This window comes from Physeter macrocephalus, chromosome 16 (genome assembly GCF_002837175.3).
Source record: "Physeter macrocephalus isolate SW-GA chromosome 16, ASM283717v5, whole genome shotgun sequence".
Lineage (NCBI taxonomy): Eukaryota > Metazoa > Chordata > Mammalia > Artiodactyla > Physeteridae > Physeter > Physeter macrocephalus.
In genome coordinates, this window is record NC_041229.1 from 97,577,349 (window position 1) to 97,590,170 (window position 12,822).

Genomic DNA, 12,822 nt, shown 5'->3' on the forward strand with positions numbered 1-12,822 from the left:
GTTTTCACTACCCTTAATCAGATCTCTCTCAGGACAGTTGAGACTTTGGACATTTACCTACTTACAAGGTTTGCCTAAGAAAAATGGTCAGATTCAACTTTATGGCGCTCAGCATTTTAAACAGTCTTTTCTGTGGTTTGTGTGCATGCTCTTCCTTATAGACAGTTTTTAACCTGATGTTCTACAGGACCCAGACTGTTCAGTGTAGAGCAACTTATTACAGTGGAAGGAGATGCTCTGGGAAAGATGTGGCTAGGAGAAGGGAGTTTACTGTGTGCTTCAACCAAGGTTCCAACTGCCTGGCATTATATTCATTCTATCCAACTCCTTCATTGCCTGGATTCATGTGATCTTGAGAGTTACTTCATTGTATCTTTTCTCGTCTGTAAATGGAGATAGAATAGGTCGGAGCATTAAATATAAAGGACTGAAAACACCGCATGGCGTACAGTAAACACTCAAAACATGTTAGCTTTTATAATTGTAGCCACTTGTAAGTGACTGGACATTTCTCCCTACTTTCCGGTGATAAGGTGTGCAGATTTTAAATACCACATACCATCAATTTGAGGATGCACGCACTTATTAACCATTGATGACATCTTAAATTCCTTGATTTGTGATAACCTGTTAGATTCGAAGAGAAAAATCTGTGCAAAAAACTATCTCAAAGCTGGATATAAAATCAGTGATTTATCTATTGTTTTGAATTATCCAGGCCTGTTTTCAAATTTCCCAGGAGACCTATGGTTACCCTGAGGGCCAGGAGAGGCAAACAGGTAGGATCTGCCTTGCCCCCCTCTATCTTCAACCTGAACAGCTTCACCTTTATGTTTATGGGAAAAACACTGCATTTAAAAACATTTCAGGGGCTTCCCTGGTGGCTCAGTGGTTGAGAGTCCGCCTGCCAATGCAGGGGACACGGGTTCGTGCCCCGGTTCGGGAAGATCCCACATGCCGCGGAGCGGCTGGGCCCGTGAGCCATGGCCGCTGCTGTGCTCCGCAACGGGAGAGGCCACAACAGTGAGAGGCCCGCGTACCGCAAAAAACAAAAACAAAAACAAAAACAAAACAAAACAAAAAAACATTTCAGAAACCTCTCATCTGGATAGTTCGGTTCTTCTTTAGCTCCCTGCTTTATATCCAGGTATTATTGAGAGCACTTACTAACAATTGTTAGTAAGTTAGTGAGTCATGCTCATGAGGCTAGGGTCATGGGTTCAGGCCTTATGTAGGTCACTGAGAATTACTGTGCCTGTTACCAGCCTCTGTATCTGGAGTTTGGTTTAGTGCATACTGTGTAAGAGCTGTTGATGGTGATTGAGTCAGTGACCATCTATCTTCCTGTAAAGGACTGTGTTTTGTTATTTACTCAAGATACAGGCCAGCAGAAAACTCTGAAAAATAAGAAAGGTTCATTACCTTGCCTAAACTAAGGGAAGTGTGTAGGAGATCTGAGACCTTTCCTATCAGCCCTGAGAGATGATACCGTTGATTCACTCTTGCATCCTTGAAACATGTAAGTTGCAGGATATATTCCAAAACCAAATATAAATTATTTCCAGATTATTTATTGTGGGATAGGTACTTTGCCTTTCAGAGTCCCCTGTACCATTGACTTGCCAAGTACAATTTTAATACATCATGGCAGGTCATGTTTGGAACATCTAAACATATCACAAGCAGACAGTCCTGCTCGTTTCCCTCCATCCTTGTCTGTTGTGTTGCTCCCCCCACCCCACCTACCTTTTTGGTGCTCCTTTCCCCCCTAACTCTTTTCACCCCTCTTTGGAACCACCTTTAAGCCTCCACACATGGTGATTAAGAACCTGAAGATAAAATTAATAGAAGTAGACTCTGTGGAGCTCCAGGGAAGTACAGGACAAAGGTAGTTCAGGATTCCTCACAGATCTTAATGCATTTAGTTTGGTTCCCCACAGAAATGAAAGATGTAAAAAACTCCAACCTGAAGCTTTTAGTTTGCATTTAGCTTTCCTCTCTCCCCAAAGCATTTCTGTTTTCTTACAGACAAAGCAACAAAATGTAGAAAAATTAAAATTGGAATGACAAAGCTTTTAAAGAAAATACCTTCTTGGGACTTCCCTGGTGGCCCAGTGGTTTAAAATCTGCCTTCCGGGGCTTCCCTGGTGGCGCAGTGGTTAAGAATCTGCCTGCCAATGCAGGGAACATGGGTTCGAGCCCTGGTCTGGGAAGATCCCACATGCCGCGGAGCAACTATGCCTGTGCGCCAGAACTCCTGAGCCTGCGCTCTAGAGCCCATGCTCTGCAACAAGAGAAGCCACTGCAGCGAGAAGCCTGTGCACTGCAGCGAAGAATAGCCCCTGCTCGCCGCAACTAGAGAAAAGCCCATGCACAGCGAGAAAGACCCAGTGCAGCCAAAAATAAAATAAATTTAAAAAAACCAAAACACCATTCACTTAAAAAAAAGGAAAAAGAATCCGCCTTCCAATTCAGGGGATGCGAGTTCAATCTCTGGTCGAGGAACTAAGATCCCACATGCCGCAGGGCAACTAAGCCTGCATGCCACCAACTACTGAGCCCGCGTGCCTCAATGAAAGATCCCGCATGCCGCAACTAAGACCCGATGCAGCTAAAAAAACTGAAATAAATTTTTTAAAAAAGAAAATACCTTCTTGTGTTGTTTATTAGTCTTCCCACTGTCCTCCTGCAAGTGACTAGGGCCTTTGTGGAGGAAGACGGTGTGTCCCTTTTTTGTGTGCTTAAGTTTCCTTTAAAAAGTCTTTGGGTGACTTAGTAGGATGATAAATATCCTACTAATGTGTTTGTTTTTTAAATAAATAATTCACTTTCCTTTTTCTCTTGGCTATGCAACTAAGGTTGTTCCTTAGCCCCCTATATATAGGGCTGCTATGTTCTCTGGGACCTAGATGTGTGACCTTCATACTTCAATATAATAGCCCTTCTTAACAACCCCAAGAAGCCTCCCTTTTGCTCTTTGTATCCTGGAGATTCCCCAGCTAGCATGCAGTATGAGTCTGGTCTCACAGGGTCACACACTACCAGTGTTTCTCAACTGTTCCATGCAACATATTGGGAAACATGACTCCTTGGTCTTTTATTTACCCTTTATATCTTCCAGAATAAAACTAACAAGTAGACATTTAACTTGTTCTCTACCCTCCAAGGTAACAACTACTTCAGAGCCCTCTCAAGACACCCTGTCTCAATAAAAGTTTATACTGCCTAGATGGTCACATTTCTCAAGAGAGATAGACCATGGGCTCTGGAGTTAAGAGTCCCTCATGTAGATTATTTTAGCATCTAAATTCTTAGAGTAATCCCCACCTTAAATGGTTATAATGATACAGGATTGAATGAGGTGTTGTGAACTTAGAAAATGTAAGTTCCTTTCCACTTAATAACTTGATGATGTAGGCAGGTCCAAGAAAGTGCTTTTAGAAGTTTTTTTTGTTAGTGTAGACTTTGCATTAAAATGGTTGGGAGCATCATTACTTCATTAGCAAAATTGAAGACCAGTTAGGTCCATATGAAAAGTCAGATTAAGTACTCAAGCACACATTTTATGTCAGTCAAGAAATGTCTTTGTGTTCACGGAGGGTAGGTAGAGTGCAGTGTCTCACAGTGAGTTCTGGTTCTAGCTTCGTCTTTGAGAATTCTTACACTTTCCAGAGTAGACTTGGTGACTTTCAGCAGTTCTCTGTAGCCAGGGCCAGACAGAAAGTACAGTTGACAGGAGTTGTAGATGGACGTTTGTAGGAATTTGGGCAGCTTTTATAGAATCAATCTTGCAAGGTTGTTCAATAATGTTTAAAAATGAAACAAACTGGTTTTGTGGTTCCTCTGTTGGCTTTTACCTTCAATTAACTTCCCCATCTTCCGATTTTTTGTTGGTTTCAGTGGTTCACCACCGTCCTGGGGCCACCAATATGCATTTACAAGGCAGGAATTTGGGGTTGCCTTTGAAGAGCTTTATGCCTGGAACCAGCCTGTTCAGGAAGGTTGGTTTGGGGAAATATCATGGCCTCTTCACATTAACAATATGATTGTTAATTGCTAAAAGGATTATACAACCTTTAGCTTTATTGTAGTTTCCCACCCAGAAGCAGATGCTAAAAAATGATTGTTTTGGTGACCTAGCTGTGCTACAGTTCAACTTCATAAATTCTAGTCAATGTTTTGCTGTTTGTTGTGATATTCTGTGGTAAGCCTCTTCTTAAGCCTTTTAGTACTTTAGTTCTCCATTTTTAAGTTGATGGTGTTCTTAAATTAACTTTGAGATGTGAGATGTAATTTATCGTTAAGGTATTGTATACTTTAAAAATGGGAGAGGGAGAGTTTTTTATCTTCAGTCTTGGTGACAAAGGGGCTTTTCCTTGGAAAGAAGCTACATATCTGGAATTATGAGAAATATAGGCATGGCCCACTTATTTTTCTTTCCTTGGTTTTTTAGAGTGAAGACAATAGTCCAGAGAGGGAGGTGGAAAGCTACAGGTATGGGCTAACTGCTGGATGGGTGTGCTCTGTGGTTTTCTTTTTAACCTTCTTGCATGAGGCCTGTTTTGCAGAAGTGAAAAAATTGCCTTCAGAAAGGTGATGGCTTTTTTTCCTACATTATGGGCTAAATTTCCTGTTCCTAGGAAGCTAGATTTTTTTTTTTTTTTTTTTTTTTTTTTTGAACTCTTTCTCCTTAGCTGTTTCCCAAGGCAGGCTTATCTCCCATTTGAACTAGCTGCTGCCTAGTTCTAACAGCTAGGGCTGGGCAGAGGGTGGAGAAGGAGAGGGGGAAGGGGAGGGAGGGTATGTATGTGTATGTATGTACATCTACACACAGCAGCTGCCCAGCTAGCTTTCTTTCCCCTTTGCACTTCATAGCTGGAAGACCCCAAGTAAACAAGAACCAGGATGAGGACAGAACGTAGTGGATTTCACACAGATAATATTACCCTCCTGGAACCAGAAGTTGTTCAACATACTGATTTTTAAATCAGCACTGGAGCCTAAATAAAGCTTAAGCTTACAGTATATTGTTATCAACTAACAATTACACTTAAGTTCCAGAACTAGTTTGGGACCTGAAAATATGACCTGATTTGAATGTTGGTCACAATTTGACAGGAGAGTTTATTTGGTCAGGGTTAGTCCCAGAAACTCCAAGGAAGGCTCTGAGCTTAACACTTTTGCTGAGAGCACTAAGCATGGAAGAATATCTTTCTGCTAGTCCTTTGACACTGACTGGGGAGAAGATAGTAGTGATTAAGGATAGGGAGAGGAAATGGAAAACTTAGATTTCAAAAAAAGGTAAATTTTCTTTCCTTCAACCTTGTTCTATCTTCTCATATACCACGTATGATAATTTTACAGGCAAACCAACTTGCACACAACAAGTTCTAAACTTAGTGCTTTTTGTCTTACAGTGGCTTTAGATTTGGAATGGAAGGTTTTTGTTTTGTTTTTTTTTTAAACTGGAAACTCTAACTTTATCCAGAGAAGATACGCTTTACAATTCTTGGAGGTATCTTAACAACCTAGAATGAAACTCCTGTCACAGAATTTGGATGCATTTGCTCACAATCTGGAAATAACATAAGCCCTAGGGAAGGAGGAAGGGGGCTTTCTGCCCACATCCTATCAGCAGGCCTTAATTACTAGAAGTGGTTGAGCCTAGCCAGCAGGGCACACAAGACCAAAAAGCAAAAAATGCAGGCGGGAGGCCCAGGAACAAAATCCAACTCGCAGAGATCCTTGGTGGGCACCAGTGTTTTTCAAATTTTTAATTTATTGCCAGGTTTTAAACATGGGGGGATTTCAGATAGAAATGGAACTTTTTTTTTTTTTTTTTTTTTTTTTTGTGGTACGCGGGCCTCTCACTGCTGTGGCCTCTCCCGTGGCGGGGCACAGGCTCTGGACGCGCAGGCTCAGCGGCCATGGCTCACGGGCCCAGCCGCTCCGTGGCATGTGGGATCCTCCCAGACCGGGGCGCGAACCCGCGTCCCCTGCATCGGCAGGCAGACTCTCAACCACTGCGCCACCAGGGAAGCCCGGAACTTTAAAAAAAAAAACACAATAATTCTCTTCCTTCTTTTCTTTAAAACCCTCTCCCCCCTTTCAGGAATTTTTTCATTGTCTAGATTCTCATGGAAACTCAACAAAGGTTTTTTGTTTTGTTTTAAATTATATTTAACTCACATTTTTGCAAAAAGTCTTCCACAAAGTGAGATGTCACAGAGATAGTTAGCAATTTAGGTCAGTATATTTTTGCATATGCAAGGTACTAGCTTGGGAGTTTTAGGAGACCCACTAATTACATTAGAAGTACTAAATTTTGGAAATGAAATTCAAGTCCATAAAGGTTTTAGGCTAAATTTTAAGTTATTCTTGTTGGTTATTTTCAAGTGGTATCAATTGGTTGCTTCTTTTCTACATCCCTTATGTACCATTTAACTGCCAGAAGCTCTGGGGAGGGGGGAGAAGCCAGTCTACTTAACTGTCTTAGGTTATGACTTTTCTCTAGCTTTTTGTACTTTTCCTTAAATAGACTAATGATGGGGATTTTTAATGACATAGGCTCTCTTTTATAATTTAGTAGTGGTCTCTAATTTCCTCTATGCTCATATAACCAGACTTCACATTTTTGCCCTTTAAAACACATTTAGATTATTGAGATGGAAGTATAAAATCCCTTCACCTGTCACTGAATTCCCTGGTTACATCAATCAAGATAGACAGCCTGTCGTTTGCACCTGCCACCTGGGCTTTTTTGCTCACCTATGCTTTACTTTGCTCGTTCACTCTTTTAACAAAACAAATGCTGTGATTTCTAGCATTTCTCTCTTCTAATCCAGTTTTTAAACTGTTATTCCCTTCTGATATTCTTTTTTTTTTGGAATTTTTGAATTTTATTTTTTTTTTATACAGCAGGTTCTTATTATCTATTTTATACCTATTAGCGTATATATGTATACAATATGTATATGTATGTATATATGTATACACTATGTATATGTATGTATATACTATGTATATGTATGTATATATGTATACTCCGTCTCCCAATTCATCCCACCCCTTCTGAGATTCTAAATGCAGGGTGTGCTATTCTTTTGAGGGTTTCCCTTATCCTCTGATCATTTTTAATGATTTGGGTTATTAATGTTACAGCAGGCTGATTGCTCCTACCCTCACAGAATTAGACTTTAAATTGTTGCCCTTAGAAAAAAGTAGAGAATATTCAAGGCAAAGAAAACTGAGACAGCCAACCAGGGACAGAAGAGAAAACCATGACTGTAAATTCACAAACATGTGGTAAAAAGAGACTGAGGGAAAGTTAAGGCCTTCTTTTGCAGTGGACCCTGGCTTATAAGCCTGGAATGTGTTTCTGAGCAAGAAATTTAAAAATCAACTACTTATGGACAGTTTTCTGTGAATAACTTTTAATTCTACTTTTTAATTTCCGCCTAACAGCTGCACTTTTGTATTTCCATAATTGTTTTTTAATCATCACTTAACTTTGTAACCCTTTTCTAAAATTGAGTGACTTGTGATTAATTTCTGTTCTTTCTTTTCACACAAGCATGTTGAATTTAATTATACTGAGATAATTCTTGTGACCTGCCTAAAGAGAATTACCCTCCCTCATGTAATAACATTTCCATCTTGTAGGTTTTAAAAACAGTGCAGCCTTATAAATCGTAAAATGAATTTTAAAACATTACAACTTTTGGCTTGGTAAAGATTACTGTAAGGAGTGCACATCTTTCATACACCGAGCAGTACGCTTGTTGTAGATGTGATTCTGATTAAAATAGAGATGTAATTAGTAGTCATGTATTTTTAGTGAATAATAAAAGCATAACAACCAGTGGCCTTCCTGAAATCTTGATTCCTTTTTAAAGGAATCCTTGAACTAAAAAATCTAATTTGGTTGTTAACTGGCCTCACAAAGTTGCTCCTTAGTCTAGGTAGTTTTCTATAGGAAGAGGCTTGTGATCGGCTCCAGTGTACTTAGAAACAAGGACCAGCCTAACCAGTAACTCAGCCAGCCCCAGCTTGGGTTAACATCTTCTTTTTGTCTGGCAATCAGGGCTTGGTGAACTGTGTGTACTGTGTACCAGTTGCACAGTCTCCTCTCACTTGCAGCCTGTTTTTGCTTCCTCTTAATAGGGTGGGAGAGAGCTCCTGTCACTTATGTCTCTAAAGTAGTAGATCAGATGGACAGGGTCTCTGCAAAAAACAGAAAAGCAGTTATCTGCTATTTTAGTTCTAAATTTTGGGTGGTTATGTCTGGATATTGGACAGAAGACACAGTTTCTACCTTCCTCAGTCAGATGCAGACAGGTGTCAGCCATCATTACACAGACTAGAACATTTAGGCCTGTGCCATGACATTACTGCCTTTGATTATTTTTTGTTAAAGTCATTCTGTATGTTTAGGAGTTCATGTGTTTACCTCTTTACAGGCTGAACATAACTTCTTTTTTTCAAAGTTCCCTGTATTGTGAACTGAGCTTGAGTGAAGTCTTTGAGGTAAGGCAACCCTAATGATAAAAATGGAAAGAAGGCCTGTGAAATTTGGGAGCCTTCAGAGATACAGTTTTAGTCACTGCCTAAATATTGAAATGCCACCATTTGTTGTTTGGAGGGATGTGGAGCTAAATTGAGAATGGGAGTACCACATCTGCCTTGACTGCTAAATATATCCATCTCTGCTGCTCACCCGTAATAGAATTTTTATGTGCACATTCATTAATCTTGGTTTTAGGAACAGTTTAAAAGAGAGCAGCCACTGAAGAGACTTAGTCTACATTCCTGTTTCCTTCCTTTAAGTGTTTGAGTATTTGTCCCTGGTAGGCCCCAGTTCTTCATTTTTATCACTGTGGTGGCTTTTGTTTAGTTTTCTTTTGTTTTTTGTTTCTCTAGAAAGGTCAAACTACTGAAAAAACAGTGTTCCTTAGTACTTTATCAAGAGGCAGAATAGACTGTTCCATTTTTATTTTTCACTTTTTAAATTTTCTGTCAAATTAAGATTCAGAATTAGTAAAGAAGTTTTGCCTTGTGCTACCTAAATGAATGTCAGTGAAACAGCAATTTTTAAAGTTTTCACTGTGATGAGGAACCATTAGGTAGCATACTTTGCTCTCAAGACCATCAAGAAAGCAAGGTTGGTCCAGTGCAGGTAGTAGTATAAGAGCAGTATGTTTCTGGTGGCCAGTTCTTCAGCCAGCTTGCCTCTGGCCTGCTTCTGATGGATGGTCTGAACCATTAAATGACTCTTCTGAGGTTAGTTTGGAACCCAGATAGTGCGTTCGTTGCTGTCTTTGGCACGTGGAAAATAAATTCAAACCAAGGCTAACCCAGTTCTTTCTAAAAACATTTTCAGACCACATGAAGTGAACTTTTTTTTTTTCCCCCTTTTCTTTTGCTTCAGGTAGTTTCAGGCTTTGGGGGTCCTCAAAAACTGATTCTCAGGGAGGAGTTTGGAAGATGTGAAACAAGCTTGTGTTTCTTCTGCTCTGTTAGCCACTGCTATCTTCATGGATCTGACACTCTATTTATCTGACAGTGCACTTAGTACTGCTTCGCCAGGGAAAATCACACAAAACAAGCCTGGCGCATCAGCACTTTCATTGTGTGCTGGGCTGAGCCTCCCTTCACATGGTCACATCCCCCTTTTAATCCAATACTCCCTTCCCCTTCCCCAGTCCTGCCTGTTTCTGTGGCACTTATTGCTGGTTTCCCTGAGCTCCTGTTTCCACTTTGTGTTTTTTGTGGGGCCCAGGAAGCTAAAGCTGTGTGTATTTGTGGATCAGACAAGTGCAGCAAGTTAATAACATTGGCTTCTGAAGGGGAGAGTGAGGTGATGGCTGCGTTTAAGTTGGATTTCCTTCCAGAAATGATGGTGGATCATTGCTCTTTGAATTCCAGTCCCGTGTAAGTATTTTTGTTGTCTCATTTTTATCATAAGTAGAGGAACTGGGCTGTTTTCTTTGTTATTTGATAAAACTGGTCCCTTTCCTTAAAAGAGGGAAGAAAAAATCGGGTAAGGAAGCCAAAGTCCACACTATTGTTATTTTCTATTGTAGTCTGATTCTCTCTCATTACTGCTGATTTCCTCTAGCTATAAAAGTTTTGTACATAAGGATGCATTTGATATATGACCAGCAACATCAGCTCACGTGTGCTGGCTCCAGTCCCTTTAAGCTGTAGTTTTCCCATCTGATATTCCAAGGTATTTTTTTAAACCATAGTTTTATTACTTTGGGTTGGGTATACAACTTCAGATAATCTTTTGGGAAGCTATTTATTGGTATGTTTGTTTATTTTTAATGATCAAATTCTTAGACTCCTATCACAGAGGACTGGTAGCTAGGGTGTATTTAGTAGTATATACAGAACGCTGTATTGACATGTAAATTAGTCCTGAACCTTGATTTCCACACCCCCCAATCTAATTGAAAATGCAACACAATACATGATTCTGAGGACATCGGATGTGCTCCCCCAAAGGGGGGCAAACTGGATTAATCTTGATTGGGAATTTGCCTTAATAAATTTTGAATGTGGAAATGAGAAACCTAATCAGTTTGCAGCACTACCGTTCAAGAAGTGACACTGCCATTGTATGCGGCTAAAACGCCAACCTGGCTCTGAGTTATACCTATAGGGGGCCTGAATTCTGGGCTTTGTAGAAAAGAACACACTTCTAACTCTTGATTTCAGTTTCTTTAACCAGGCTTCATAGTACCTTGGAACCTAAGTAAAAGAGCCTTAGGTTATTCAAAGCCAAGAATATGAAATGGTAGACTACTCCCTAGATAACAGTACTGCAAGTCTTTGAGATTAGGCCTCCGTGTGCAAATCAGTCTGCCCTGGGATTAGGTGTAACAGGTGTTGTAATAGCAGATTCTCAACAGTTCTTTGTGGAATAGTTTGGGGTGGGGGGACTCAAAGTTAAGTGGCTTGCTGATTTGGGATGGATCCTATGCCTGCTCTATAGTCTCCAAAATAAGGGTAATTTAGATGTGTCTTTTTATGAGAGTTCTCTTTACTGCTAAAATAAAACTTTAGCAGTAGATTACAGGTGAAATCCCAATGAATCCCATCATAAAGACTTAATACATAATAAAAGTATTCCCATGTACCAGATATGTGGTCCCTAGAAATAGGACTTTGTGGCTCAAATTATCTTTCACTGTAACACTTTCTCTCTATGCGTTGCAACTGCCTAGTGTTCAGTCCTTAGATACAGCATTTTTCCTCAGCCTGTTTCTCATCTTTTACAAGGTCGACCTAATTCAGTATCCCATGAAATCTGGATCATGGACCACTGTGTGAAAGTCACCTGGAGTATAAAAATGCCGGTTCTGGATCCATGCCCAGATAGTCTCATGCGAGAATGGGCCGAAGAATCTATTTTAACAATGTCCCATGTGGTTTTTGTGTACACTTCAGTTAGAGAACTAATGGACTGAATACAATGCTCATTCTGAGTACAAGTAATCGGGAAGTACACTGTTATATTATTTTTTCCCAAGAGCTTTTGCATTTGTTTTAGTCATCCAGCTTCACAAAAGCTTTGTGAGGTTAATTGGGCATAAACTATTGCCCCTATTTTACAGATGAGAAACCCAGTTGAGAGAGGCTATACCTGACTTGACTGAGGACAGTTGGTATCAACCTTGGGCCTAAAATGCAAGTTTAATGATAGCCTCTTTATTTTTGCCCCCTAGACCTGGCTGCCTCAGGTGTCATTAAGCAGTTAACCATCAATGCTTGCATTATTGCAAGTCCTCTGGCCCACTCCCATGGGCACCACACACCCAAACCCCACAGAGTTGGGAAGAAGAAAGTTCTACAGAATGGTGTGTGCTTGCCACCTCTTTCTTGGATTCTCAGCCCTTCTTTTCACTCATACTTACTTTAGCAGTAGGCTTGATAATCATTAGTTTTCTCTCTGAAGTGATATTGCCTGGGAATATGATCTAGCAACGTATCTATTCCAAAATTTCTTTACAACAGAGAAAAATTGCTGCAGGAGCTGTGGAAGGGCTGGGGGGACCTGATCCCTAGTTCCCTTTCCTATTTATAATAATAGATATTACAGATACTTATTATTTGTAATAAATAATACTCTTCAGCTTCCACTGGTTCCTTTTACTTTGCTTGCACACTAGGTCATAGGTGTTTTCTAGGGATTGTATCTCAGACCTTTTCCTCTTAGCTTTCCCATTGCTTAAGGGGGCACTGATGTGCTTCTCTGATTCTCAGATCTTTATCTATCCCCCAGATGTCCCTTGAGTTCTATGACTGTGTTCTAAATACTGCCCATTGGATACCTCCATCTGGAGGTCTCCCCATGTAAAAACAGTTCTCCAAACTGTCTGTACTAGAATCCAAGAGTGATCAGTCATTTCTTTTCCTCATCTCATTTATCGATTATCTCCAGGTTGTAGTGAGTCCTGCCGCCCAGATTTCTCAGCATTGCGGGAATGGTTCCTAATCTTAGGATCTGGTTTGTGCAAGAGCCTCCTGATCTGCATATTTCCCTACTTTATTCATCCTCTAGATTATTGCTGGATGTCTTTTAAAAGACAAACCTAATCACCCCTTGTTTAAAAAATCTTGGAATAAAGTTCAGGCCTATCAGTATAACATGGAAAGCCATTTCCTGGGTCTCTCCAACCTCTTTATTCTCATCAATTTTCTCTTTTTAATTAAAAAAAATGTTTTCATACTCCCGGCCCCGCCCCCCAACTTTCTCAAATCCTTTTCCTACCTTTCTAATGTTATCTCACTCTTCTCTCCCTTCTGAGTCCTTACCAT

The 12,822-nt window shown here is 40.2% G+C and overlaps 1 protein-coding gene across 14 annotated transcripts in view; it reads left to right on the plus strand.

Annotated features, from left to right (window-relative positions):
- Positions 1-4,446: 4,446 nt before the first annotated feature.
- The window catches only part of CELF1 (CUGBP Elav-like family member 1), a 33,666-nt gene continuing 25,290 nt past the window's right edge, over positions 4,447-12,822 (plus strand). For 10 of the 14 annotated variants that reach the window (XM_055078778.1, XM_028500861.2, XM_055078787.1 and 7 more), the window contains exons 1-2: positions 4,478-4,494; positions 9,779-9,930. In XM_055078778.1, the coding sequence (XP_054934753.1) occupies positions 9,860-9,930 (71 nt within the window). In that variant the 5' untranslated portion in view covers positions 4,478-4,494; positions 9,779-9,859. Of the gene's footprint in view, positions 4,495-8,459; positions 8,527-9,778; positions 9,931-12,822 lie in introns of all 14 variants that reach the window. The other 4 variants (XM_024133091.3, XM_024133086.3, XM_055078786.1 and 1 more) reach the window with 3 other exon arrangements.